The sequence below is a fragment of the Megalobrama amblycephala genome, linkage group LG8, assembly GCF_018812025.1.
Source record: "Megalobrama amblycephala isolate DHTTF-2021 linkage group LG8, ASM1881202v1, whole genome shotgun sequence".
In the NCBI taxonomy this organism is placed as follows: Eukaryota; Metazoa; Chordata; class Actinopteri; order Cypriniformes; family Xenocyprididae; genus Megalobrama; species Megalobrama amblycephala.
This window is the reverse complement of record NC_063051.1, coordinates 2,265,001-2,292,500: the sequence shown is the minus strand read 5'-3', so window position 1 is coordinate 2,292,500 and position 27,500 is coordinate 2,265,001. Positions and strand designations below refer to the sequence as shown.

Genomic DNA, 27,500 nt, shown 5'->3' with positions numbered 1-27,500 from the left:
TGTGTGTTAGTATGTGTGAGTCTGTTTGTGTGTGAGTCTGAGTGTGAGTGTGTGTTAGTGTGTGTGAGTCTGTTTGTGTGTGAGTCTGAGTGCGAGTGTGTGTTAGTGTGTGTGAGTCTGAGTGTGAGTGTGTGTTAGTGTGTGTGAGTCTGTTTGTGTGAGTGTGTGTTAGTGTGTGTGAGTCTGAGTGTGAGTGTGTGTTAGTGTGTGTGAGTCTGTTTGTGTGTGAGTCTGAGTGTGAGTGTGTGTTAGTGTGTGTGAGTCTGTTTGTGTGTGAGCCTGAGTGTGAGTGTGTGTTAGTGTGTGTGAGTCTGTGTGTGAGTGTGTGTTAGTGTGTGTGAGTCTGAGTGTGAGTGTGTGTTAGTGTGTGTGAGTCTGTTTGTGTGTGAGTCTGAGTGCGAGTGTGTGTTAGTGTGTGTGAGTCTGTGTGTGAGTGTGTGTTAGTGTGTGTGAGTCTGAGTGTGTGTTAGTGTGTGTGAGTCTGTTTGTGTGTGAGTCTGTGTGTTAGTGTGTGTGAGTCTGTTTGTGTGTGAGTCTGAGTGTGAGTGAGTGTGTGGATGTGTGTGAGTGAGTGTGTGTCTGTGTGTGAGTGTGTGTGAGTCTGAGTGTGTGTTAGTGTGTGTGAGTCTGTTTGTGTGTGAGTCTGAGTGCGAGTGTGTGTTAGTGTGTATGAGTCTGTTTGTGTGTGAGTCTGAGTGCGAGTGTGTTAGTGTGTGTGAGTCTGTTTGTGTGTGAGTCTGAGTGTGAGTGTGTGTTAGTGTGTGTGAGTCTTGAGTGTGAGTGTGTGTTAGTGTGTGTGAGTCTGTGTGTGAGTGTGTGTTAGTGTGTGTGAGTCTGTGTGTGAGTCTGAGTGTGAGTGTGTGTTAGTGTGTGTGAGTCTGTTTGTGTGTGAGTCTGAGTGTGAGTGTGTGTTAGTGTGTGTGAGTCTGTGTGTGAGTGTGTGTTAGTGTGTGTGAGTCTGAGTGTGTGTTGGTGTGTGTGAGTCTGTTTGTGTGTGAGTCTGAGTGTGAGTGTGTGTTAGTGTGTGTGAGTCTGTTTGTGTGTGAGTCTGAGTGTGAGTGAGTGTGTGGATGTGTGTGAGTGAGTGTGTGTCTGTGTGTGAGTCTGTTTGTGTGTGAGTCTGAGTGTGAGTGTGTGTTAGTGTGTGTGAGTCTGTTTGTGTGTGAGTCTGAGTGTGAGTGTGTGTTAGTGTGTGTGAGTCTGTTTGTGTGTGAGTCTGAGTGCGAGTGTGTGTTAGTGTGTGTGAGTCTGTTTGTGTGTGAGTCTGAGTGTGAGTGTGTGTTAGTGTGTGTGAGTGTGTGTTAGTGTGTGTGAGTCTGTTTGTGTGTGAGTCTGAGTGTGAGTGTGTGTTAGTGTGTGTGAGTCTGTTTGTGTGTGAGTCTGAGTGCGAGTGTGTGTTAGTGTGTGTGAGTCTGTGTGTGAGTGTGTGTTAGTGTGTGTGAGTCTGAGTGTGAGTTAGTGTGAGTCTGAGTGTGAGTGTGTGTTAGTGTGTGTGAGTCTGTGTGTGAGTGTGTGTTAGTGTGTGTGAGTGTGTGTTAGTGTGTGTGAGTCTGTTTGTGTGTGAGTCTGAGTGTGTGTTAGTGTGTGTAAGTCTGTTTGTGTGTGAGTCTGAGTGCGAGTGTGTGTTAGTGTGTGTGAGTCTGTTTGTGTGTGAGTCTGAGTGTGAGTGTGTGTTAGTGTGTGTGAGTCTGTGTGTGAGTGTGTGTTAGTGTGTGTGAGTCTGTTTGTGTGTGAGTCTGAGTGCGAGTGTGTGTTAGTGTGTATGAGTCTGTTTGTGTGTGAGTGTGAGTGTGAGTGTGTGTTAGTGTGTGTGAGTCTGTGTGTGAGTGTGTGTTAGTGTGTGTGAGTCTGAGTGTGAGTGTGTGTTAGTGTGTGTGAGTCTGAGTGTGAGTGAGTGTGTGGATGTGTGTGAGTGAGTGAGTGTGTGTCTGTGTGTGAGTCTGTTTGTGTGTGAGTCTGAGTGCGAGTGTGTGTTAGTGTGTGTGAGTCTGTGTGTGAGTGTGTGTTAGTGTGTGTGAGTCTGAGTGTGAGTGTGTGTTAGTGTGTGTGAGTCTGTTTGTGTGTGAGTCTGAGTGCGAGTGTGTGTTAGTGTGTGTGAGTCTGTGTGTGAGTGTGTGTTAGTGTGTGTGAGTCTGAGTGTGTGTTAGTGTGTGTGAGTCTGTTTGTGTGTGAGTCTGAGTGTGAGTGTGTGTTAGTGTGTGTGAGTCTGTTTGTGTGTGAGTCTGAGTGTGAGTGTGTGTTAGTGTGTGTGAGTCTGTTTGTGTGTGAGTCTGAGTGTGAGTGAGTGTGTGGATGTGTGTGAGTGAGTTTGTGTCTGTGTGTGAGTCTGTTTGTGTGTGAGTCTGAGTGTGTGTTAGTGTGTGTGAGTCTGTTTGTGTGTGAGTCTGAGTGTGAGTGTGTGTTAGTGTGTGTGAGTCTGTTTGTGTGTGAGTCTGAGTGCGAGTGTGTGTTAGTGTGTGTGAGTCTGTTTGTGTGTGAGTCTGAGTGTGAGTGTGTGTTAGTGTGTGTGAGTCTGTTTGTGTGTGAGTCTGAGTGCGAGTGTGTGTTAATGTGTGTGAGTCTGAGTGTGAGTGTGTGTTAGTGTGTGTGAGTCTGTTTGTGTGTGAGTCTGTGTGTGAGTGTGTGTTAGTGTGTGTGAGTCTGTTTGTGTGTGAGTCTGAGTGTGAGTGTGTGTTAGTGTGTGTGAGTCTGTTTGTGTGTGAGTCTGAGTGTGAGTGAGTGTGTGGATGTGTGTGAGTGAGTGTGTGTCTGTGTGTGAGTCTGTTTGTGTGTGAGTCTGAGTGTGAGTGTGTGTTAGTGTGTGTGAGTCTGTTTGTGTGTGAGTCTGAGTGTGAGTGTGTGTTAGTGTGTGTGAGTCTGTTTGTGTGTGAGTCTGAGTGCGAGTGTGTGTGTGTGTGTGTGTGAGTCTGTTTGTGTTTGAGTCTGAGTGTGAGTGTGTGTTAGTGTGTGTGAGTCTGTTTGTGTGTGAGTCTGAGTGCGAGTGTGTGTTAATGTGTGTGAGTCTGAGTGTGAGTGTGTGTTAGTGTGTGTGAGTCTGTTTGTGTGTGAGTCTGTGTGTGAGTGTGTGTTAGTGTGTGTGAATCTGTTTGTGTGTGAGTCTGAGTGTGAGTGTGTGTTAGTGTGTGTGAGTCTGTTTGTGTGTGAGTCTGAGTGCGAGTGTGTGTTAGTGTGTGTGAGTGTGTGTTAGTGTGTGTGAGTCTGAGTGTGAGTGTGTGTTAGTGTGTGTGAGTCTGTTTGTGTGTGAGTCTGAGTGTGTGTTAGTGTGTGTGAGTCTGTGTGTGAGTGTGTGTTAGTGAGTGTGAGTCTGAGTGTGTGTTAGTGTGTGTGAGTCTGTTTGTGTGTGAGTCTGAGTGCGAGTGTGTGTTAGTGTGTGTGAGTCTGTTTGTGTGTGAGTCTGAGTGTGAGTGTGTGTTAATGTGTGTGAGTCTGTGTGTGAGTGTGTGTTAGTGTGTGTGAGTCTGTTTGTGTGTGAGTCTGAGTGTGAGTGTGTGTTAGTGTGTGTGAGTCTGAGTGTGTGTTAGTGTGTGTGAGTCTGTTTGTGTGTGAGTCTGAGTGTGAGTGTGTGTTAGTGTGTGTGAGTCTGTGTGTGAGTGTGTGTTAGTGTGTATGAGTCTGTTTGTGTGTGAGTCTGAGTGTGAGTGTGTGTTAGTGTGTGTGAGTCTGTGTGTGAGTGTGTGTTAGTGTGTGTGAGTCTGAGTGTGAGTGTGTGTTAGTGTGTGTGAGTCTGAGTGTGAGTGAGTGTGTGGATGTGTGTGAGTGAGTGAGTGTGTGTCTGTGTGTGAGTCTGTTTGTGTGTGAGTCTGTTTGTGTGTGAGTCTGAGTGTGTGTGTGTGAGTCTGAGTGTGTGTTAGTGTGTGTGAGTCTGTTTGTGTGTGAGTCTGAGTGTGAGTGAGTGTGTGGATGTGTGTTAGTGTGTGTGTGAGTCTGAGTGTGAGTGAGTGTGTGGATGTGTGTGAGTGTGTGTTAGTGTGTGTGAGTCTGAGTGTGAGTGTGTGTTAGTGTGTGTGAGTCTGAGTGTGAGTGAGTGTGTGGATGTGTGTGTGTGAGTGAGTGAGTGTGTGTCTGTGTGTGAGTCTGTTTGTGTGTGAGTCTGAGTGTGAGTCTGTTTGTGTGTGAGTCTGAGTGTGTGTGTGTGAGTCTGAGTGTGTGTTAGTGTGTGTGAGTCTGTTTGTGTGTGAGTCTGAGTGTGAGTGAGTGTGTGGATGTGTGTTAGTGTGTTTGTGAGTCTGAGTGTGAGTGAGTGTGTGGATGTGTGTGAGTGTGTGTGTGAGTCTGAGTGTGAGTGAGTGTGTGGATGTGTGTGAGTGTGTGTGTGAGTCTGAGTGTGAGTGAGTGTGTGGATGTGTGTTAGTGTGTGTGTGAGTCTGAGTGTGAGTGAGTGTGTGGATGTGTGTGAGTGTGTGTTAGTGTGTGTGAGTCTGAGTGTGAGTGTGTGTTAGTGTGTGTGAGTCTGAGTGTGAGTGAGTGTGTGGATGTGTGTGTGTGAGTGAGTGAGTGTGTGTCTGTGTGTGAGTCTGTTTGTGTGTGAGTCTGAGTGTGAGTCTGTTTGTGTGTGAGTCTGAGTGTGTGTGTGTGAGTCTGAGTGTGTGTTAGTGTGTGTGAGTCTGTTTGTGTGTGAGTCTGAGTGTGAGTGAGTGTGTGGATGTGTGTTAGTGTGTTTGTGAGTCTGAGTGTGAGTGAGTGTGTGGATGTGTGTGAGTGTGTGTGTGAGTCTGAGTGTGAGTGAGTGTGTGGATGTGTGTGAGTGTGTGTGTGAGTCTGAGTGTGAGTGAGTGTGTGTCTGTGTGTGAGTCTGTTTGTGTGTGAGTCTGTTTGTGTGTGAGTCTGAGTGTGAGTGAGTGTGTGGATGTGTGTTAGTGTGTGTGTGAGTCTGAGTGTGAGTGAGTGTGTGGATGTGTGTGAGTGTGTGTGTGAGTCTGAGTGTGAGTGAGTGTGTGTCTGTGTGTGAGTCTGTTTGTGTGTGAGTCTGTTTGTGTGTGAGTCTGAGTGTGAGTGAGTGTGTGGATGTGTGTTAGTGTGTGTGTGAGTCTGAGTGTGAGTGAGTGTGTGGATGTGTGTTAGTGTGTGTGTGAGTCTGAGTGTGAGTGAGTGTGTGTCTGTGTGTGAGTCTGTTTGTGTGTGAGTCTGTTTGTGTGTGAGTCTGAGTGTGAGTGAGTGTGTGGATGTGTGTTAGTGTGTGTGTGAGTCTGAGTGTGAGTGAGTGTGTGGATGTGTGTTAGTGTGTGTGTGAGTCTGAGTGTGAGTGAGTGTGTGTCTGTGTGTGAGTCTGTTTGTGTGTGAGTCTGTTTGTGTGTGAGTCTGAGTGTGAGTGAGTGTGTGGATGTGTGTGAGTGAGTGTGTGTCTGTGTGTGAGTGAGTGTGTGTCTGTGTGTGAGTCTGTGTGTGAGTGTGTGTGTGAGTGTGTGAGTCTGAGTGTGAGTGAGTGTGTGGATGTGTGTGAGTGAGTGTGTGTCTGTGTGTGAGTGAGTGTGTGTCTGTGTGTGAGTCTGTGTGTGAGTGTGTGTGTGAGTGTGTGAGTCTGAGTGTGAGTGAGTGTTAGTGTGTGTGTGAGTCTGTGTGTGAGTGTGTGTGTGTGTGTGTGAGTGTGTGAGTCTGAGTGTGAGTGAGTGTGTGGATGTGTGTGAGTCTGTGTGTGAGTGTGTGTGTGTGTGTGTGAGTGTGTGAGTCTGAGTGTGAGTGAGTGTGTGGATGTGTGTGTGTGTGAGTGTGTGTCTGTGTGAGTCTGTTTGTGTGGGAGTCTGAGTGTGAGTGAGTGTGTGGATGTGTGTGTGTGTCTGTGTGTGAGTGTGAGCGTGTGTGAGTCTGAGTGTGTGTGTGTGTTAGTGTGTGTGAGTGAGTCTGTTTGTGTGTGAGTCTGAGTGTGAGCGTGAGTGTGTTAGTGTATGCCTGTATGTGTGCGTGTTTGCGTGTGTGTGCGTGAGAGTGTTTGCGCACATGTGTGAGTCTGAGTGTGAGTGAGTGTGTGTCTGTGTGTGAGTCTGTTTGTGTGTGAGTCTGTTTGTGTGTGAGTCTGAGTGTGAGTGAGTGTGTGGATGTGTGTTAGTGTGTGTGTGAGTCTGAGTGTGAGTGAGTGTGTGGATGTGTGTTAGTGTGTGTGTGAGTCTGAGTGTGAGTGAGTGTGTGTCTGTGTGTGAGTCTGTTTGTGTGTGAGTCTGTTTGTGTGTGAGTCTGAGTGTGAGTGAGTGTGTGGATGTGTGTGAGTGAGTGTGTGTCTGTGTGTGAGTGAGTGTGTGTCTGTGTGTGAGTCTGTGTGTGAGTGTGTGTGTGAGTGTGTGAGTCTGAGTGTGAGTGAGTGTTAGTGTGTGTGTGAGTCTGTGTGTGAGTGTGTGTGTGTGTGTGAGTGTGTGAGTCTGAGTGTGAGTGAGTGTGTGGATGTGTGTGAGTCTGTGTGTGAGTGTGTGTGTGTGTGAGTGTGTGAGTCTGAGTGTGAGTGAGTGTGTGGATGTGTGTGTGTGTGAGTGTGTGTCTGTGTGAGTCTGTTTGTGTGGGAGTCTGAGTGTGAGTGAGTGTGTGGATGTGTGTGTGTGTCTGTGTGTGAGTGTGAGCGTGTGTGAGTCTGAGTGTGTGTGAGTCTGAGTGTGAGCGTGAGTGTGTTAGTGTATGCCTGTATGTGTGCGTGTTTGCGTGTGTGTGCGTGAGAGTGTTTGCGCACATGTGTGAGTCTGAGTGTGAGTGAGTGTGTGGATGTGTGTTAGTGTGTGTGTGAGTCTGAGTGTGAGTGAGTGTGTGGATGTGTGTGAGTGAGTGTGTGTCTGTGTGTGAGTGAGTGTGTGTCTGTGTGTGAGTCTGTGTGTGAGTGTGTGTGTGAGTGTGTGAGTCTGAGTGTGAGTGAGTGTTAGTGTGTGTGTGAGTCTGAGTGTGAGTGAGTGTGTGTCTGTGTGTGAGTCTGTGTGTGAGTGTGTGTGTGTGTGAGTGTGTGAGTCTGAGTGTGAGTGAGTGTGTGGATGTGTGTGTGTGTGAGTGTGTGTCTGTGTGAGTCTGTTTGTGTGGGAGTCTGAGTGTGAGTGAGTGTGTGGATGTGTGTGTGTGTCTGTGTGTGAGTGTGAGCGTGTGTGAGTCTGTTTGTGTGTGAGTCTGAGTGTGTGTGTGTGTTAGTGTGTGTGAGTGAGTCTGTTTGTGTGTGAGTCTGAGTGTGAGTGTGTGTGTGTGTGTGTTAGTGTGTGTGTGAGTCTGAGTGTGAGCGTGAGTGTGTGCGTGTGTGAGTCTGAGTGTGAGCGTGAGTGTGTTAGTGTATGCCTGTATGTGTGCGTGTTTGCGTGTGTGTGCGTGAGAGTGTTTGCGCACATGTGTGAGTCTGTGTGTGTGTGTCAGAGATGGGCACTCGAGTTAGAGACTCGGACTCAAGTCGCACTCGAGTCGCATTTTAACAGACTTCAGACTCGGACTCGACTCGGCACAAAAGACTCGGAAAATTTTAAAAACGACTCAAGTCTTTTACCCTTAACTACTGATATAATAAAGAATTTGTGTTGTGTTTAAATGGTGTTATAATATCTGCGTCACATATATTTCCTTACGTGTCGTGGTAGATCGGACTCTTGTCAATCATACACTTTGATTAAGTATGTCCGTGCGCATAAACTCAGAAATGTCATAATAAGAGTCCCATGCAACATCACGGGAACCACCGTGCCATATGTTCTTTCGTATGGGTTATTATTATCACGTCAGATCAGCTAGACGCACAGAATGTGGGAAAACAATTAAAGATACCGGAACAACATCATCAAATTTTTTGAGACATCGCATCCACAAAGGTTAGTCACATTAATTGCCAGCCTGTTAAAATATGAACAAAAAAAATCTAGACTTTAAACCTAGCACTACGTTTTTATCAATCTTTTCGTATTATATGCAGCTTTTCTCTTTCTTAGTGTGTGTCAGAGATAGAAAGAGATGTTAATCCATTTATTACTTAAAGCTCATATTTTAATGTATCACAATCAGCATGTGTAGAGTTTTCAATTGACATTCTTAAACATTCCGAAGTTTAATATTTTCTGATAATGACTGTCGTCAATAACAACGAAGCTGTATAACAAACTGCTGTATAACAAACCGTGACTCACTGGCGCCGTCTTGTGTCCGCTTAGCGACTGTATTGAAAATGACTACTTGTGTTGCCAGGACGGTACATTGTTTGTACATTGTAATGGATTATAAAGTAACAAACTGGATGTACATTATCCCTTACATCATAGGACCTTAATTTCAAATAAAACAGATTACAGAAAGATCATTATTTTGTAAAGAAATATTTTTAAATTTTAACTCTGATTGTGTTTGTCAGAAAGGGATAATTTTCATGTTTTTTTTTTTTGTTTTTTTGTTTTTGCGTGAACTTTTCCTTTAACAGCAAAAAACAGTGCTGTGTTTGACCAGAGGAGGGCGTTTATTCTCTCAAATTTTCAAGAAGAAATAGTGGAAGATTTAATTTTTATGAAAAGTGATTTTCTGTATTCAAGAGATAATGTTCTGTTTTCATAATATAAAATATCTCTGAGTGGTTTACTAATGTAGGACTGAAAATAAAGGAACTTAAATCAGTTTTTATTTTATTATTTATTTTAAAAGAGCATGTCTCATCAATGTCTTTTTAAATTTTTTTTAATTAATGCTCAGTAACATAAGAACATTGTCAAGGAATTGCATACAAATACATATAAAAAAACAAAAAAACAAGAGTTATATTATCATTATTGTTACAATAACATACAGACATTGATATATAGGGAAAGCTTTTAAATACATGTATTTTCTTTAAAAATTTCTTCATAATATTTTATACATTTTAGGGATTTTTTTTTGTTATTTATATAACAAAGAGATTTGAGAAGTGATATTAATTCAGTTTTGAAATGGGGATAGGATGGAATATTATTTGCAAACTTTTGTTTATGAATAAAGAATTTGCCACATAAAATAAAGAAATTAACAATGTACTCAAAGGGTCTATTTTTGTCATCAATATAATAAAAAATAATGTCTTTTAGATGTCTCATCAATGTCATAATATTCAGAAATGGACAGGACAGATATTATGAAGGATTTTAAAGTGAACTTTGAATATAGACATAAGGCTTGTTTTAAAAACATGGTCTTGTTTTAAAGATGAAATTTGGCAGATTATTGTAGAAGTGAAATAACTTATGTAAGTGAAAGTGAAAAAAAGAAGTTAGAAGTAAATGTAAAAATATAATATTTTATATAAAATATAAATTTTACAAAACAAGTTTTACTCTAAAACTGCAAGAAAATCAAAGCCAGAAATCTCAACAAGTTGAGTCTAAATTTTAGGTTGATATCTCAAAAAATGAGCTTTCAGTAAGATTTTGTTTGGGCGCAGTACCACACTTTTTCACTAGATGACACCCAAGCTCCATTACTGACCATATAAGGGCGCCTCCATTTCCATATATGGTTTGAGTGATCGGAACCATATAATTTTCATACAATTTATGAAGTAGACATCCTATATAGAAGTAGTATGGGCAGAATTTGATATGAATTCAGCCTCTAATAAACATAAAAACAACATATATGTGGGTTATAGCTCGCCGCCACAATCATAAATGTATTTTATTTTTTTCTATTAAAAACATTTTCAACCTTTTTTCCTCAAAAAAAAATTAATGGATGTTATCTTTTGAACTCTTGGCATGAAAACAAACATGTTTCTTTAATGATTTTTCATGTTCATCGCAAATTTCAAAATAAAGGTCTGAACATGCCTTGATAAATTACTGCTCCTCTGTCACCAAATATGAAAAAGTTCTAAGCTTTCAAATGACATATAGTTTAGTTTAGGTTTAGTATAGGATATTACTGTTTTAAATATGTAATGGTCCGCCACCGGTGGACCAGTGACAGCTAACAGGTTAAACCAGTTTTTATTTTATTATTTATTTTAAAAAGAGCATGTCTCATCAATGCCATAATATTCAGAAATGAACAGAACAGATATTATGAAGGATTTTAAAGTGAACCCTGCTGGATAAGGATACACATCAATATTTTCCAAACACATTCCAATCTCCATCCGTCACAAAGGAACGCTTTCCGAATCTGTTTGCTGTTGCATGTCTATCTAGCAGATCAAAAGCAGAGCAGAATTGGCTCATGCACTCAGTCAAAGGCCAAGTCTGGCAGTGACGTGATGCTGTCTGCCTCTAAGCCCCGCCCCCAGTGCAGTAGCGCCGCCCCCCCGCGGGTTCCCAGCCAACTTGGACTTGAATGAGGTGCGCGCAGACGGCTGGAAAGTAGTACAAACCGTCTGGGAATAACACCGGGAATACTGGAGTCCAGAGGCCAGACAGCGGGACGGGGGCGGGGGGAAGGCGGCTAAAGGAAAGCCGCGACGAAAGCCCTGGAAGAAAGAACCGTCGGTGAAGGAAGAGGAAAAGCCTGCGTCAATGTTTTTATTCGACAGCGCGCGGTGAATCCCCCCCTTTTTTCCTCGTCGATCCCCGTGAGATTTTTTTCAATGTTCAGCTTCATGGGTCTGATGAACGGAACCACCGACACCCACACCAATGTCTCCTGTACATGTAACTGCAAGAGATCCACTTCATTCCAGAGTATGGCGATCAGTGAGTATCGTTTTCTCTCAGTTTTCCCTGACGCAAACCGACGACCGATTCGAATTAAACTACGATTCGAATTAAAGCGAATCATCTCGCATCTATATCTACATCTCGCATGTTTATGTTCTTCTTTAGGTGTTTAGACTAGTCGTTTGTCAGGTAACGAGTCAGATAAACTCCTCAGAAAGTTTTGACGGGGACTAGTTTAGGTCGTGTAAGGATCTAGTTAGTGGGTGATGCGGTCAGTGACAGCCTGAGTCTATAATCATTAGCTCACATTAGATTATCTAACTTTTTGATGATCCGGACCTCTAAATATGATGTTCCCTTATTATATATCTTTTTTAGGTTAAAGGATTAGTTCACTTTAACATTAAAATTTCCTGATAATTTACTCACCCCCATGTCATCCAAGATGTTCATGTCTTTCAGTCGAAAAGAAATTAAGGTTTTTGATGAAAACATTCCAGGATTTTTCTCCATATAGTGGACTTCAATGGACTCCAAACAGTCAAAATTACAGTTTCATTGCAGGTTCAAAGAGCTTTAAACGATACCAGATGAGGAATAAGAGACTTATCTAGTGAAACGATTGGCCATTTTCTAAAAAAAAAAATAAAAATTATATACTTTTAACCATAAACGCTCATCTTGAACTAGCTCTCTTCTTCTTCTCAATTAGAATTCTCGCAGTGTAGACACTGCTAAGTGTATTACTGCCCTCCACAGGTCAAAGTTTAAACTAAATTGTCATACACAATATGCTAGTGCAAGTATATAACAATTAGTTCAAACTTTGACCTGTGGAGGGCAGTAATACACTTAGCAGGCAGTGCCGGAATTCTAATAGAGAAGAAGAAGAAGAAGAGAGCTAGTTCAAGAAGAGCGTTTATGGTTAAAAGTACTTTTTTTTTTTTTTTTTTTTTAAGAAAATTAGTGATGGTTTCTGTAGATAAGACACTTATTCCTCGTCTGGGATCGCGTAGAGCTCTTTGAAGCTGCACTGAAACTGTAATTTTGACCTTCAACCGTTTGGAGTCCATTGAAGTCCACTATATGGAGAAAAATCCTGGAATGTTTTCATCAAAAACCTTAATTTCTTTTCGACTGAAAGACATGAACATCTTGGATGACATGGGGGTGAGTAAATTATTATGAAATTTTAATTCGAAAGTGAACTAATCCTTTAAGGTTTTTGAGGAAAACATTCCGGGGTTTTCTCCATATAGTGGACTTCAATGGACTCCAAACGGTTGAAGGTCAAAATTACGGTTTACAGCGATCCCAGACGAGAAATAAGGGTCTTATCTAGAGAAACCATCGCTCATTTTCTAAATTTTTTTTTAATTTTATACAATTTAACCATAAACGCTCATCTTGAACTAGCTCTCTTTTTCTTCTCTATTTGAATTCCGTCAGTGTAGACGCTGCTAAATATATTACTGCCCTCCACAGGTCAAAGTTTGAACTAATTGTTATATACTTGCACTAGCATATTGTGTATGACAATTTAGTTCAAACTTTGACCTGTGGAGGGCAGTAATATGCTTAGCAGTCTAATAGAGAGCGTAGAAGAAGAGAGCTAGTTAAAGATGAGCATTTATGGTTAAAATGTATAAAATTGTAATTTTTTTTTTTTTTTTTTAGAAAATGAGTGATGGTTTCTCTAGATAAGACCCTTATTCCTTGTCTGGTATCGCTGTAAACTGTAATTTCAACCGTTTGAAGTCCACTATATGGAGAAAAATCCTGGAATGTTTTCATCAAAAACATCAAAAATCTTTTCGACTGAAGAAAGAAAGACATAAACATCTTGGATGACATGGGGGTGAGTAAATTATCCGGAAATTTTATTTTGAAAGTGAACTAATCCTTTAACTTGTTATTTATTGGTGGGCACAGTCTACAAATGCAGTCCCCCCTTAGCTATATGCACATGAAAACATTATGATGTAATGATGTGCATATGATTTTCATAAGCATGCTGTCATTATTGGTCTGATCAGATGCTGTGGTTTGGTTTGTGGTTATCAGAACGGATGTGGTTCGACTGCTTGTGTGACGTTCTGTCTGCTTCAAAATCCTCAGCTGGGAGTTGCCCGACTAATACTTAATTTGTAGTGACTAACTTATTGTTCAGACAGCTGCCCCCTGTTGTCCAGCAGACTCATTCATTCGTGGAATTTTATTTGAGGACGCATGATTAACCGTCTTGCAAAATCTGTCTGCAGTTACCAAATAATCTTTTGTGAAGAAAAAGCTGAGCAAATAGCAAGGTGATATGCACCCGGCGTCCTGGGAAAAGATCTGCAGAGATCTTGAATTCCAAAGTAGAACTTACTGTCCGGTTTCGAGCATCTCTGATACGGTAGAAATAATGTTCCTGTAATCGCAGCTGTTTTTAGACGTTGTCTTGCCCTTGTTTGTCTAGACAGACACTCAGTCACGCCTGACCTGATGTTCTCTGGAAATGAAAGTTACACTCCGGCAAATATCCAGTTGATCAAGTTTAAGTCAGTCAGCGGTGGTTTGATTCAGAGTTTGTTCGAGATTCGAGCCCAGAGCTGGTTTCTTCAGTGTGGGTGGCGAGGGAAGGATTTTTGGTTATTTTTATTTTGCTGTGAGGATCTCTTATCACAAATTGTTTTGCAGAAGAGGCCGCAAGCGACGCAGAATGAATGTTTGTTTGTTTCAGCTCAGAGAAACGGTGCTGTAAGCAGATTTGAGGTTTTAACATGTTCCTGGATGTTACAGAGAAGCAGACTCTGTTCTTTCCATTCTTGGAAGCACAAGCCGGACAAAGCATGGACGTGTGAGATCTCGCTCGCTTCATTCACGGTCACAGAAGCCAAGAGAGATTCAGGGATAGACATACGTCACTGTCTGTCAGACATGTCTGTCTGTCGCTGAATCTCTCCTGGCTTCTGTGAACATGAAAGAGAAAGTTCAATAAAGAAATGTCAGCCCAAATTACAAAAGAAAACATTCAAAACTTTCCTGTATTGTAATCATTATGAGCACAACTGAATACATGACATTTACTAACCACATGATATGCAAATAAATAAACTTGAATTGAAATTATAACATTGTGCAACACTGTTTTTAGGATCTTTAAGATGTTTTGCATTGATTTCAGATGCAAATTAACCCTCCATCTCATGTTGAATGAAGTGGTATTATTTTAAATGTTCTGCCTTTTATATATGTTGGTTTACATTTAAAATCACTGCGTTACAGTATTGAAATGTGTTTAATGTAGGGCTGCTCAGTTATGGCAAAAATCATAATCACGAAATCACGATTATTGGTGGGTGATATGATCAAAGTCTTGTTAATGATATGAGTAAATTTAATTGTGAGTGAAATTTCGCAATTAATAGCTAATATATAGGGATGCACGATATAATGGTATCAGCCGATATATGATCATTTTTAACGTTATCGGTATCGGCCTGATAAGAAAATTTGTCTGATATATTAAAGCCAGTAAATAATGTATTATTTCCTTCAGCTGAGACGCTTCAGATGCGCACTGTTCACTATGATGGTTATTAATTGCTTGAAATATTATTAGAATCACTTCAGAAAGGAAAATACAGTAGTCATATAGGCTACATAATATTATAATGAGAACATTATAATCGTGTGTTTGGGACACAGCATTTTGAATTTTGCACAGAATTTTGTTTTTGTAATCAGGCTCTCAAAAATTATATAAAAATTTGGATTTAGATTCATTAGATTGACTAATATATCGGTAATCGGCTTTCAAATATAAAGAATTATCGGTTATCGGTATCAGCCAAAATGTTCATATCGATGCATCCCTACTAATATGTTAACTAATGAAAAGTACAAAGTCCTCAAAACGGTTACTGAAGACAAGTAAGAACTAATTACAAACAAAACCAACAAAAAAAATACAACAGAACAAAAATAAAAATTAAATAAACAGTGCTTAGGTTTTTCAGGAAGATGTACTTACAGTGGTATTCTGATAAATAATAGACAACAACAGAAATTGAATAAAGTAATCAAATGTAAAATACCACTGCTGTATGCATTAAATATAGACTAATCCTTTTTAAAACTACAAAAGTTATTCATTCAGGAGCAGTGAGTGATTTTATCTTTGTCTTTTGTTGTTTAATTAACATTAATGACTGCAGCAGATTTATTAGGCTGCTGTCACTTTAAGAGCTGCACGGATCCAATATACTGATACAAATGCATGTTTTTTTTCTCAACTGTTTACATTCACTTAAGATATAACCGATTGTGTTTACGAGGATACTTAACAAAATGCAACAAGAAATTCTCTTGATTACAAAAGTTTTTGAGGGAATGTTCTCTGAATGTTCTGGCAAGGTTGTCTTCAAACGTTCTTCCAGTAACATTAATAGAATGTTCTTTCAGAGTTATCTGGTTTTTAATAATGTTTACAAAATGTTAGCACAAAAATATTATTTATACATCGTTTTTTTTTTTTCCTAAATGTTTCAGTCCGATTTTTTTAATGTTACTACTTATTTCAGAACGTTCGGAGAACATTCAAAAGTAACGTTTCCATAATGTTTGGAGTCTTAACGTTCGCATAGCAAAAAATGTTTAGCAAAACATAGAAAAATGTTTTTAATGTTCAGAGAACATTCAGAAATAACGTAACTTAATAAGAATAAAAACGTTCTCAGAACTAGTGCCAAAATAAAAGTTTGTATTTACATAATATATGTGTGTGGACTGTGTATAATTATTTTATATATATATATATATATATATATATATATATATATATATATATATATATATATATGTGTAGATATTTAACAAAAATATAAAAAAAAATATATATATATATATATATATATATATATATATATATATATATATATATATATATATATGTAGATATTTAACAAAAATATATTATAATATATATATATATATATATATATATGTAGATATTTAACAAAATATATATATATATATATATATATATATATATATATATGCACATGTAAAATTTCTTAAATATATACATATATGTGTGTATATTTATATATATATATACATAATAAATAAACAGTACAAACACATATTATGTAAACAAATTTTTATTTTGGATGCAGTTAATCGCGCTTAACCGTTTGACAGCACTACTAATTTTTTGTTAGCTGGGTTGACATTGGCTGTCAAAAAAAAAATCATAAATCTGTGTCTTTATTATTATAGTTGTGGAGTGATTATTAAAACTTTGTGATTATGAAAATGTGCTTAATTTACATGAAAATAATCTCTAAATGCAAAACATCATAAAATAGGCTTCATTTTCTTTATGCAACAAGAAATTATTTTGATTCTTTTGTTTTTTGTGTCATTTTCCTAGCTTTGTTTGTAGAAGCAGGGAACGGTTAGCGGGAAACACAAATTAGACACTTTCTCATCACAGACGCCCCCCGCTGCGGGTTTACGGGAACTGAAGTGCGCTGATGAGTTTGTGTCTCATTCAGCAAACGTCTCGATGCATCAGCGACACGACAGGCCACCCACTAACCGCTCGCGTTCACCGTAAAACATCATTGCAGATTGGATCAGCTCCTTGCTTACAGGAAATGTTGTTTGTCTGAAGCTGGTGTTGTGTTTGGGGTGGGGAGGACCAGATCATCCCTTCAGGGGAAGATGGGACAGTACAGGATATTACAGCTTGCGGTTTTCCTCTTATCCTTTGTGTTTCGTGTCTCTCTTGGGTTTGACAGTAGGTAGTAGTCGTTGTGGGCAGAACTGGCAACCAACCAGAAGTCTTTGTCATCCGCGTAAACAATGCGGTTGTCAATTATAATGAGATTTCTTGGATTTGTTTTTAAGAGGAACTGCATGCCCGCACAGATTTGATAATTGCACAAAGCAGATTATATTACGATGAATTGCGCAGCACTCATAAACTTGACCAGACCAGGCACTCCGTCGTCTGCTCTCTCTTTCTCTGCTGTTTGCCCTGTTTCTGTTGGGTCGACGCTCTGCTAATTATCCGGCCTTGATCCCGTGAGACGTTCACTGTGTCTCTGAGGCCCGAGGCAGAGCTTTCTGATACAAACACATCTGCGTCGATCAGGTTAAAGAGAGGAAACATGACTGAGTGTTCTGCTCTTCACAGCACAGGAAGAGGAAACAGCTGCGCTCCAGAACGTTGGCCTTGTTTCAGCTGAGCGTTTCAAACCTACGGCTAAATAAGAGCCGTGAACAATGTGTCCTTAAAGGGAGAGTTGTGCCGTTTACTCACCCTCACGTCGCTCTAAACTTATGTCAGTTTTTCAGGAAACGTTCTCAGAATGTTCTGGCATGGTTCTCTCCAGTAACGTTTATAGAACATTCATTATAGAACATGTAGCATTTTTTTTCCTGAAACATTTTAGTTCGTCTGATTTAAAAAAAAAAAATGTTACTACTTGTTTCAGAACATTCAAAAGTAACGTTCCCATAATGTTTGGAGAATGATAAAATGGAATGTTCCCTTAACATTTGCATATTATTCAAGAATTTTTTAAAAACATTTAAAAAACTGTAGAGATGCACCGATATGAAAATATTGGCCGATACCGATAACCGATAATTCTTTACATTTGAAAGCCGATAACCGATAAATTGGCCAAAAACATTTTATCTAATTTTTGAGAGCCTGATTACAAAAACAAAAGTCTCACCATTAAAAGCCTCAAGCATACATTTATGTTTTTTTTTTATTTAATTTAATTTTATGTAACCTATATGACAGATTTGCGCTGTATTTTCCAATCATATTTCAAGCAATTCATAACTATCATGCTGATCAGTGTGCATCTGATGCGTCTCAGCTGAAGGAAATAATCCATTATTTATCTTCCCAAATTTTCTTATCAGCCCAATAACGGTAACATTAAAAATGAACATATATCGGCTGATACCGATATGGTAGCCGATATATCGTGCATCCCTAAAAAAGTGGACGTTTGAATGTTTTAGAAATAACGTTTTCATAATAAGAATATTAGTAAAATGCTCTTGATAGGGATGCACGATATATCTGCCACCATATCGGTATCTGCCGATATATGATAAATTTTAATATTATCATTATCGGCCTGATAAGAAAATTTGGCTGATATATTAAAGCCGATAAATAATGGATTATTTCCTTCATCTGAGATGCTTCAGATGTGCACTGATCATCATGATGGTTATGAATTGCTTGAAATATGATTGAAATCACTTAAAATACAGTTAAGTGCAACATCTGTCATATTGGCTACATAATATTATAATGAGAATATTAGAATTATGTGTTTGTGACGTGGCTTTTATTTGTGAGACTTTTGTTTTTGTAATCAAGCTCTTAAAAATTATTTATAAATTTGGATTTAGATCGGCCAATATATCGGTTATCGACTTTCAAATATAAAGAATTATCGGTTATCGGTATTGGCCAAAACGTTCATATCGGATGACATTTGCTTTGAATATTTTTATCGTTCAGATTCAGCTGGAAAAAAAAATCACTCTGAAATTGATTCCAACAATATTGTTCCTATTGTGTCGTTATCATTATAGATGTGGTGTAAATAGTGAATAGTTTTTAAAACATTATCGTGTGAATGTGCATTTATGCACTATGCACTGGAGCTTAAAGGGTTACTTCAGGATTTAGCATTAAGCTTTGTATTAGTAGAATACCACTAGTATTTTCGAATTACCGTGCTTTCCCCCTTCATATCAGCCCGAGATGATAGATTTATGCATTTTTATTCTGTAAAAAAGCCTCCGATGACGCAAAAATCGTCATTTTGCGTCATCGGAGGCTTTTTTGGCCAGAGGCATAAAACTACAGCCAGTAATAGCAGGTAGTTCCGCATTTTTTCACCACGCCCATACATATGCGCTTTTGAGGTTACTCACGGACATAGATCAAAGATTTTATCAAAACTGGGTGTCAATTATATTTTTAAGCTTAACATATTTTGTTATAGTCTGCACTACATCAGTGGTTCATCTCGCAAATTTATCGGTCTCTGCAGTCATCTCAACCAATACAGCAACAGGCTTTTGTGGTAACGTTAGCATAAATAGATAAATAAACTAACTCAGTTTTACAGTACAGTGGCTTTACTTTGATAACAGTCAACTTATATGCAACTTATATGTAATTGTCTATCTAACGTTACTTTGCTAAGTTTGCAGATTTACTGCTACCTACAACACTACATATAGGCTACTGTGTTATCAGTCTAGTATCAGCGAGTCTTACCTCTAGGCGAATACGCTTAGTACCAGATGCCCAGGCTGTTCGTCCTCTGGGAAAGTGAATATCGATCGCGGTGTCCTTCAGAATGGTTCTCTTCATTGCAAGGATATTTGGTTCGTAGTCCTCGTGCTTGAAATAGAGACTACATATTCTGCGTTTTTTTAGGTTTTCTATAACGGTGTCATCTCCAAACTTCGGGTGTTTGATGGCCCGCAGCTACTGTTTACATCGCTCCAAATCTTTAACTTAATCGGAAAATGATGGAAACTTACTTGTCCTTTCCTGGTTTTGGGTGTACATCCAGGTACAAAGCAATTTAGCACCATTTCGCTGTAAATGTATGAACTAACTCACGATTTATAGAATTAATATGTAACAAAGCAAGCCTAGTTGTTTGAATTTTCCTGGTAATTCCGCCTGTAACCGATAGGCGCGGTTTGGGCGTGGCCTCGCAGGGGCAGCAAAACAAGTGCATTCTGGGAGTTGTTGTCTTTCATCCACATTAGTCAAAAATACATTTTCTGCCTTTTCTCAGTCTAGAAAGCTCCAAATTCAAAAATAATTTCACATTTCTACTACATAAATGACCAATTTTAAATACACATTCATCTTTCCGGGGTGAAGTACCCCTTTAACAGACGTGTCAAACCCATTATATGTGAAAGAGTTGCACAAAATCTTCACAATATCAGGTTTGGAGAGACATGTGTGAGTAATTGATGGGTGAACTTTGATTTTGGGGTGAAATGAGTCTTCAGGGTTTTTCTGCTGAACGTTGTTTGATGTTTTTATGTTCTTGATCGCAGACGGAGCGCAGCGGCTATGCTTTGAGATCCTGTCGGTTGCTCATTCCTTATAATCGCCGTGGACACGCTGCTAATTGCAGGGCTGCTTTGACTCACCTTCGTCACAATGCTTTGTCTCCGGTCCGCTGACATCACCCGTCTCACGGCGTTCAGTCATTTTCTGTGAAACTCCGTCTGGCGCGTGTTGTGACATGTACGGCAGAGTGAGAAACGCTCAGTATCTCCAGCTGTCTGTCACTGTTCTGACTAGGCCTGGGCATCGACACAAAATTCACCATTCGATTTTTGGGTATAATATGTCACAGTTTATTTTATTTTACTATCCTCACTTACATAAATGAACATAGTGTCCACTAGTAAAAAAATATCAAAAATGTCTGAATAATTTTTGGTTCAACTGTATATATCAGGAACAGTACATGTCCAAAAATTCCTCTGAACTAAAGCTGTAAAATGTACACAGGGTAAAATTAAATTAACTTAAATGCAAACATTTAAATTCCACATAAGGCAGTTTTTATAATAACAACTTTTTATGTTTCTACTCCTATTTGTTTGTTTGAAATATAAACATTTTAATGGTGGCTGTCATAAAACTTATTCAAACATGCATTATTATAGAAGAACAAGTAAAAATGCAATGAATATGCAATGCATATATTTATAAAAATTCGAGTTTATGGTCATTTAATGGCTTTTCTGAGGTAAATGTGACATGACAGTGTTTACAAGCTGTTTTATTGACGTCTTTCCTCGGTTGAAACACTGATTGTTCGAATACATGAGACTTTCAACATTCCTTCTGATGTTCATTCATGTTTATTTGGTGCTATAACTAGTAGTAAAGAGGAAGAGATGATCGTTTCAACAGCGATTTGTCACCACACATTAAAGAGACACAAAAACTGGCTGAATTTTGTGACAGAATTTGAAAGCTGAGACTTTGTTTCATATCAAAAGTGTCAAAGCTTATTGTAATTATTGGACGGCAGAAGCTACAGATAAAGTTCAGAGAAGTTTTGAAGCATCTAAAAGATTGATTCTTGTGATTTAAGAATCAATATCGGTTTCATCAAAATGAGAGAAATCTATATTTTCAACCCAGCCCTACTTGGTGATGATTGCGTAGTAGAAACTGGCTGATCCGATTCCTTACAGATCCCAGTGTTTTGTCTTTGACTCCAGGCGAGGCGACGAGGCTTGTGCTCCGTTATCTTTCTGAAGAATCGGTCACACGCGGCTACATGCCTCAACCGTGTGTGGTTTGGATCAGGATCTGGTTACAGAAGATCATGAGAAATTGTGAAACAGGTTTCCCCCCCCGTTCCCAGTATTCTGTGGTTTTTCCCTTTCCTCTTTCTTCCTCATACACACTCCCGTGAGATACAGGTTGTTTATCTGTCTGTCTCTCAAACATGTGCTGCTCAAGGCAGGAGATCATTGGGTTTCATCTTCCGTGTGTGTGTGTGTGTGTGTGTGTGTCATACACATGCTGTGTGCTTTTTTTATAGCGCTGCTCTTTGCGCCACAAGCTGCCGACATGTTTGGATGCGATTCAGAATGTGTCCGTCTTCGTCCTGCAGTGAGATTAAACGACTGTACATGATGAATTACATCAGAATCAGCTTTCACTGTCTGCTCAAATCATTTCGCACACTTAAACTACACGCTAAATGTATGTGCTCAGATGATAGTTTACAGTATATAGAAACACAGTATGCCAGTATTATAAATTGCATCTTTTTGACTCATATTGTTTTATTTGAGTCATGCCATATTTAGTAACTTTATTCATTTAGGTTGGCACATATATATATATATATATATACAGTACAGTCCAAAAGTTTGGAACCACTAAGATTTTTAATGTTTTTAAAAGAAGTTTCGTCTGCTCACCAAGGCTACATTTATTTAATTAAAAATACAGTAAAAAACAGTAATATTGTGAAATATTATTACAATTTAAAATAACGGTTTTCTATTTGAATATATTTCACAAAGTAATTTATTTCTGTGATCAAAGCTGAATTTTCAGCATCATTACTCCAGTCTTCAGTGTCACATGATCCTTCAGAAATCATTCTAATATGCTGATCTGCTGCTCAAGAAACATTTAATGTGTACAATTGTACAAAATATTTGTGTACAATATTTTTTTCAAGATTATTTGATGAATAGAAAGTTCAAAAGAACAGTGTTTATCTGAAATCTAATCTTTTGTAACATTATAAATGTCTTTACTGCCACTTTTGATTGATTTAATGCATCCTTGCTGAATAAAAGTATTCATTTCTTTAATTTCTTTTCAAAAAAATAAAAATAAAAATTCTTACTGACCCCAAACTTTTGAGCGGTAGTGTATAATGCTACAGAAGCTTTGTATTTCAGATAAATGCTGTTCTTTTGAACTTTCTATTCATCAAGGAATCCTGAAAAAAAAAGTACACAACTGTTTTCAACATTGAAAATAATCATAAATGTTTCTTGAGCAGCAAATCAGCATATTAGAATGATTTCTGAAGGATCATGTGACACTGAAGACTGGAGTAACGATGCTGAAAATTCAGCTTTGCATCACAGTAATAAATTACTTTGTGAAATATATTCAAATAGAAAACAGTTATTTTAAATTGTAATAATATTTCACAATATTACTGTTTTTTACTGTATTTTTAATTAAATAAATGTAGCCTTGGTGAGCAGACGAAACTTCTTTTAAAAACATTAAAAATCTTAGTGGTTCCAAACTTTTGGACTATATATATATATATCATTCATTCATTCATTCATTCATTCATTGTCTTTATCAGGGTGTTTCTGGTGTGATCAGTTATCAGGTGCAGACACGCATATCACTGAGCGCCGGCTATTTTAGTATCCATTAACAGTTCCTGTCTGAGTGTGTGAGTTAATAATTAACCGGTTTGGCAGTGGCCCAGGTGAAGGTAAAGCTGGTCTGGACTCTCTGTTTACCCGCCTATGAGCCGTATGCTGCTGGTGTCTGCTGGCAGGACCGCGAGGAGATCGGCTTTGTTTTCCAGCTATTCAGCAGTTTGAAAGCGCTGGTGTGCCAGAAACAGATTTTCACTCAAAGTCAAGCTGATTGTCGAACTAAAGCCTGGAGAAATCCAGCCTCAGGTGAAGTTCACTTCAGGACGTCTGGAGCTGCTTTTCCTGGAAATATGAAGTTAAACTAATGTGTGTGACTGAAGCCCATGTTTTGTGTCCAGTGTCATTTGTACTGATTAGGTCTGGGTTGAAAACAGGGCTGGGTATTGACGCAATTTTCGCGATTCGATTCGATTACTGTTCACATGCGTTCAATTCGATATCGATTATTTTGGATGTAGTATTTCAGTTACAGAAAATGGCAAATTTTCTAGAGGAAGAAAATCTCTCAACTAATGCTGTAAACTAACATGTAAGTCAGTTGGTACTACTATAATAATATTGAAGGTTAAATTAACTTATTTATATACAAACACTTAAATTACGCTCAATTATGTTTTTATTATAAATAAAGTTTAGAATTGCATAATCATATTTCTACTCCAATTCGTTTGAAATATCAACATTTAAATCGCGGCTGTCATGAATGATTTATTCAAACATGCATTAAATATTGAAAAACATTAAAAATTATAATGAATATGTAACGGTGCATAGCTATATTTATCTTTCTAGAGCACTTTTCTAGCTGATTAATGAGTTTATGGTCACTGAATGTGTTTTTCTGAGGTAAATGTGACGTAAGCTGTTTTATTGAGGTTGAAACACTGAGCGATTACACGAGACATGATACGGATTTCAGTAAGTTGTACTGTATATTTTAACATACCTTCAGATGTTCATGCATGTTTATTTCGCTGTAACTGGTATTAAAGCGGAGGAGAGGATGATCACATGCTTCTCTTTAACTGAGGCGCTAAAGCGATCTGTCACGCCACATTAAACAGCGCCAAAACGGTATTTATTTTTGAATCTCATAATAAGATGGACGTCATTTGAAATCTGAGACTTTGCTTCATATCAAAAGTAACAAAGATTTTTGCGGTTTATTGGATGGGAGGCGCTACATATTCTGCTCATTCATCAACTGAAAACAGACTAGACTAATCAATTCTTGGGATTTAAGAATCGATATCGGTTCGTAAAAATGAGAATCAATAAAAATCGAGAAATCAATATTTTTTACCCAGCCCTAGTTGAAAATATTGATTTCTCACATGTAATCAATTGTCATTTTGATAAACCTATAGTGATTCTTAAATCCCAAGAATCGATCTTTTAGATGTTGTTTTACTTCACTGAACATTATTTGTAGCTCCTCCCATCCAATAATCACAATAAACTTTGATACTTTTGAAGTCTCAGCTTTCCAATTATTAATTACGAAATTCAAACAATAAATACCTTTGGTTACAGAAGATCACGATCATCTCTTCCTCTTTACTACTAGTTACAGCACCAAATAAACATGAATGAACATCAGAAGGAATATTGAAAGATACAGAACAACTTACTGAAATCGATCAATCCAGTTATTTTTGTCTTATTATTAACCTCTAATTTTGTAGCCACTGACAGGGTTCCTGTATAGTTTACAGCTTTTAGATTTTTTTCGCTTGAGAAATATTGACATTCTGTACCTGATATAGATCCAAATGAATCAATATCGACTTGAATCAGATCACATGCTTGTGAATTGAATCGAATGTCAATGCTCAACCCTACATATATTATTATGGATAACGTGAAGGTCTTTGGTTGTAGGTTTGCGTGGCGTTTGGCTCTTTTGTTGTCAGCGAGACCTCGCACAGACGCTTTCAGTGTCTGGAGTCATAAATAGCAGATGGGATGTGTGGGAATATAGAAACGCCCGACTCAACCCCCGTCACACACACACATTTGACTTCATTAGTCATTTGTTATGTCACGTCCACGTCCGCTCTCCCAGCATGCTCTCTGTGTCTCGTTTCTCTTCAGTATGTCAGACTGTTCATCAGTTTCCTTGAGCAGCTCCAGTTATTGAATCATGGGAATTCTCTTACTCTCCTGGACTGATTCTTTGGGAACTTTTGGCATCGTCCAGACATCTAGTAGCAGACTTGGGGTTTTCAAACTGGGGTCCTGGAAAATGTTTAGAGAATTGAAAAACAATGTGTATATGCATTAAATATTCAAATATAAATATAGTCTCAGGATAGATGACACACATCACTTGTAAATAAAAGGCATGGATATTAAATGAAACCATCTGCAGTTGTACAAATGAACGCAGGTTCTTTCATGTGTCAGATTTCGTGTGTGTGTGTGTTTTGGAGGTCACTTTAGTCTCACAGTCTCATCTGAGTCTTAATTACTGTCTTAGTTTAATTCAGATGTATGTAAATGAGCATTTTGCATATGAGACACTGCAGCTGTGTGGGTGTCTGTGCTGCAGAGGTCAGAGGTCAGAGGCAGGACCAACCAGTGAAATAAAGGCCTGTGTGTGTGAGAGAGAGAAATCACACCGTCTCTTCCCATGATTGTGTATTAGTGACGTCTCAATGTACAAACCGTTTTAGGCAAGGCAAGTTTATTTATATAGCACAAAGTGTAATAATCATAAAATAATCACAACATATTCATAATAAATAAAAAGATTTCATGCATAAGAAATCTAAAATAGAAAGCATATTTAACTAAATGCTAAAATACTATTCCTGATATAATATAATATAATTTACAATATTTTTACGCTATTTTAAGTATGCCATAGGGGTGTAACGATACATTCATGATTCGATACATATTGCGATACTGTTGTGATATTTTAAGCCTTATAAAGAAGGAAGTTTTTTTTTTTAATCATTATTATTTTATTATTTTCAGGACCCACAAATATTCCCCCTTTGCATTATTATACATTGTATTGTATTCATCGTTATATATAATAGTTTAATGTAGTAATGTCGCCGAAACTGAAATTTAAATTCTGCATTTTCTCACTGTCTCTTATTTTGTTTTTGTGCGTCATGCAAGCATGTGAGCGTCCGTGTTTACTACAGTATGTGTGTCATTGTAAATCTGTTCATCATATTAAGCCATTGTGTCTTTTCAGAAGACTTGGATTTGGATTAGACCACTCCATTGATTATTTTTACGATGCCTTATGTCATATATATATATTTTTTTTTTTAAGTTTTAGATGACTGACTTTAAATGGAGGGACAGAAATCTCACAGATTTCATAAAAAAAATATCTTCATTTGTGTTTGGAAGTTGATCGAATCTTATAGGTTTGAACCTGAGGGAGAGTATATATGACAGAATTTACATTTTTGGGTGAATTATACCTTACAGTATACAGTAAACTGAGTCTAACTCTATATCGCTAATCATATTGTTTACATAAACAGTAGGGCTGGGTAAAAAATATAGATTTCTCGATTTCTCAATTCTAGAACCGATATCGATTCTTAAATCCCAAGAATCGATTAGTCAAGTCTATTTTCAGTTGATGAATGAGCAGAATATGTAGCGCCTCCCATCCAGTAAATCACAATAATCTTTGTTACTTTTGATATGAAGCAAAGTCTCAGATTTCAAATGACGTCCGTCTTATTATGAGATCCAAAAAATAAATACCGTTTTGGCGCTGTTTAATGTGGCGTGACAGATCGCTTTAGCGCCTCAGTTAAAGAGAAGCATGTGATCATCCTCTCCTCCGCTTTAATACCAGTTACAGCGAAATAAACATGCATGAACATCTGAAGGTATGTTAAAATATACAGTACAACTTACTGAAATCCGTATCATGTCTCGTATAATCGCTCAATCAGTGTTTCAACCTCAATAAAACAGCTTACGTCACATTTACCTCAGAAAAACACATTCAGTGACCATAAACTCATTAATCAGCTAGAAAAGTGCTCTAGAAAGATAAATATAGCTATGCACCGTTACATATTCATTATAATTTTTAATGTTCTTCAATATTTAATGCATGTTTGAATAAATCAGTAATGACAGCAGCGATTTAAATGTTTATATTTCAAAAAAACGAATTGGAGTAGAAATATGATTATGCAATTCTAAACTTTATAAAAAAAAGTGTAATTTAAGTGTTTGTATATAAATAAGTTTATTTAACCTTCAATATTATTATAGTAGTACCAACTGACTTACATGTTAGTTTACAGCATTAGTTGAGAGATTTTCTTCCTCTAGAAAATTTGTCATGTGCTGAAACTGAAATACTACATCCAAAACAATCGAATCGAAAGCATGTGAATAGAAATCGAATCAAATCGTGAAAATTGTGTCAATACCCAGCCCTAATAAACAATACATATCGTTGCATTTTAATATTGCAATATCTCGATATAATGATTACAAATGCCTTCAGGGCGTAAGGGGTCAACAGAGAGCTTACATATTACTATATAAAGCTTGAATGTTTGGGATCGGCCGATCATGATAACAAGAAATAGTCGGTAGTCATATGATCAGCTGCAAAAATCCTGATTGGAGCATCCATAACACAAACCTTTTCATTATTTTGTATGTTTATGAAGCTGTTCCCTTCATTGGCTGATTTCACAATCTGTGTGCGGTTCAACACTTGATCTCCTGTAGTTTTACTCTCGCTCTCTTCCACCTTCCCTCAGTAGTGCGCTCAGAGTGAGCCGTGACCTTTGCTCCATTTAGTCCTGTGTTTGAACGTGTCCGTCTGAGAAACGAGTCTGGGAAGTGTTTGTACTGCTGTGTGTTGTTTGTTTTGTCTGAGAACACAGACGGGTGTCTTGCTGTCAGACGGGTTGGTCGTGGTCACATGACATTAATAGCGTT

At 38.3% G+C, this 27,500-nt stretch overlaps 1 protein-coding gene across 2 annotated transcripts in view; it reads left to right on the top strand.

Moving 5' to 3' along the window:
• Positions 1-10,140: 10,140 nt before the first annotated feature.
• pmepa1 (prostate transmembrane protein, androgen induced 1) overlaps positions 10,141-27,500 on the top strand; it is a 32,467-nt gene continuing 15,107 nt past the window's right edge. The window contains exon 1 of one of the 2 annotated variants that reach the window (XM_048198648.1): positions 10,141-10,589. In XM_048198648.1, coding sequence (XP_048054605.1) covers positions 10,484-10,589 — 106 coding nt within the window. In that variant the 5' untranslated portion in view covers positions 10,141-10,483. The remainder of the gene's footprint in view (positions 10,590-27,500) is intronic. The other variant, XM_048198649.1, reaches the window with a different exon arrangement.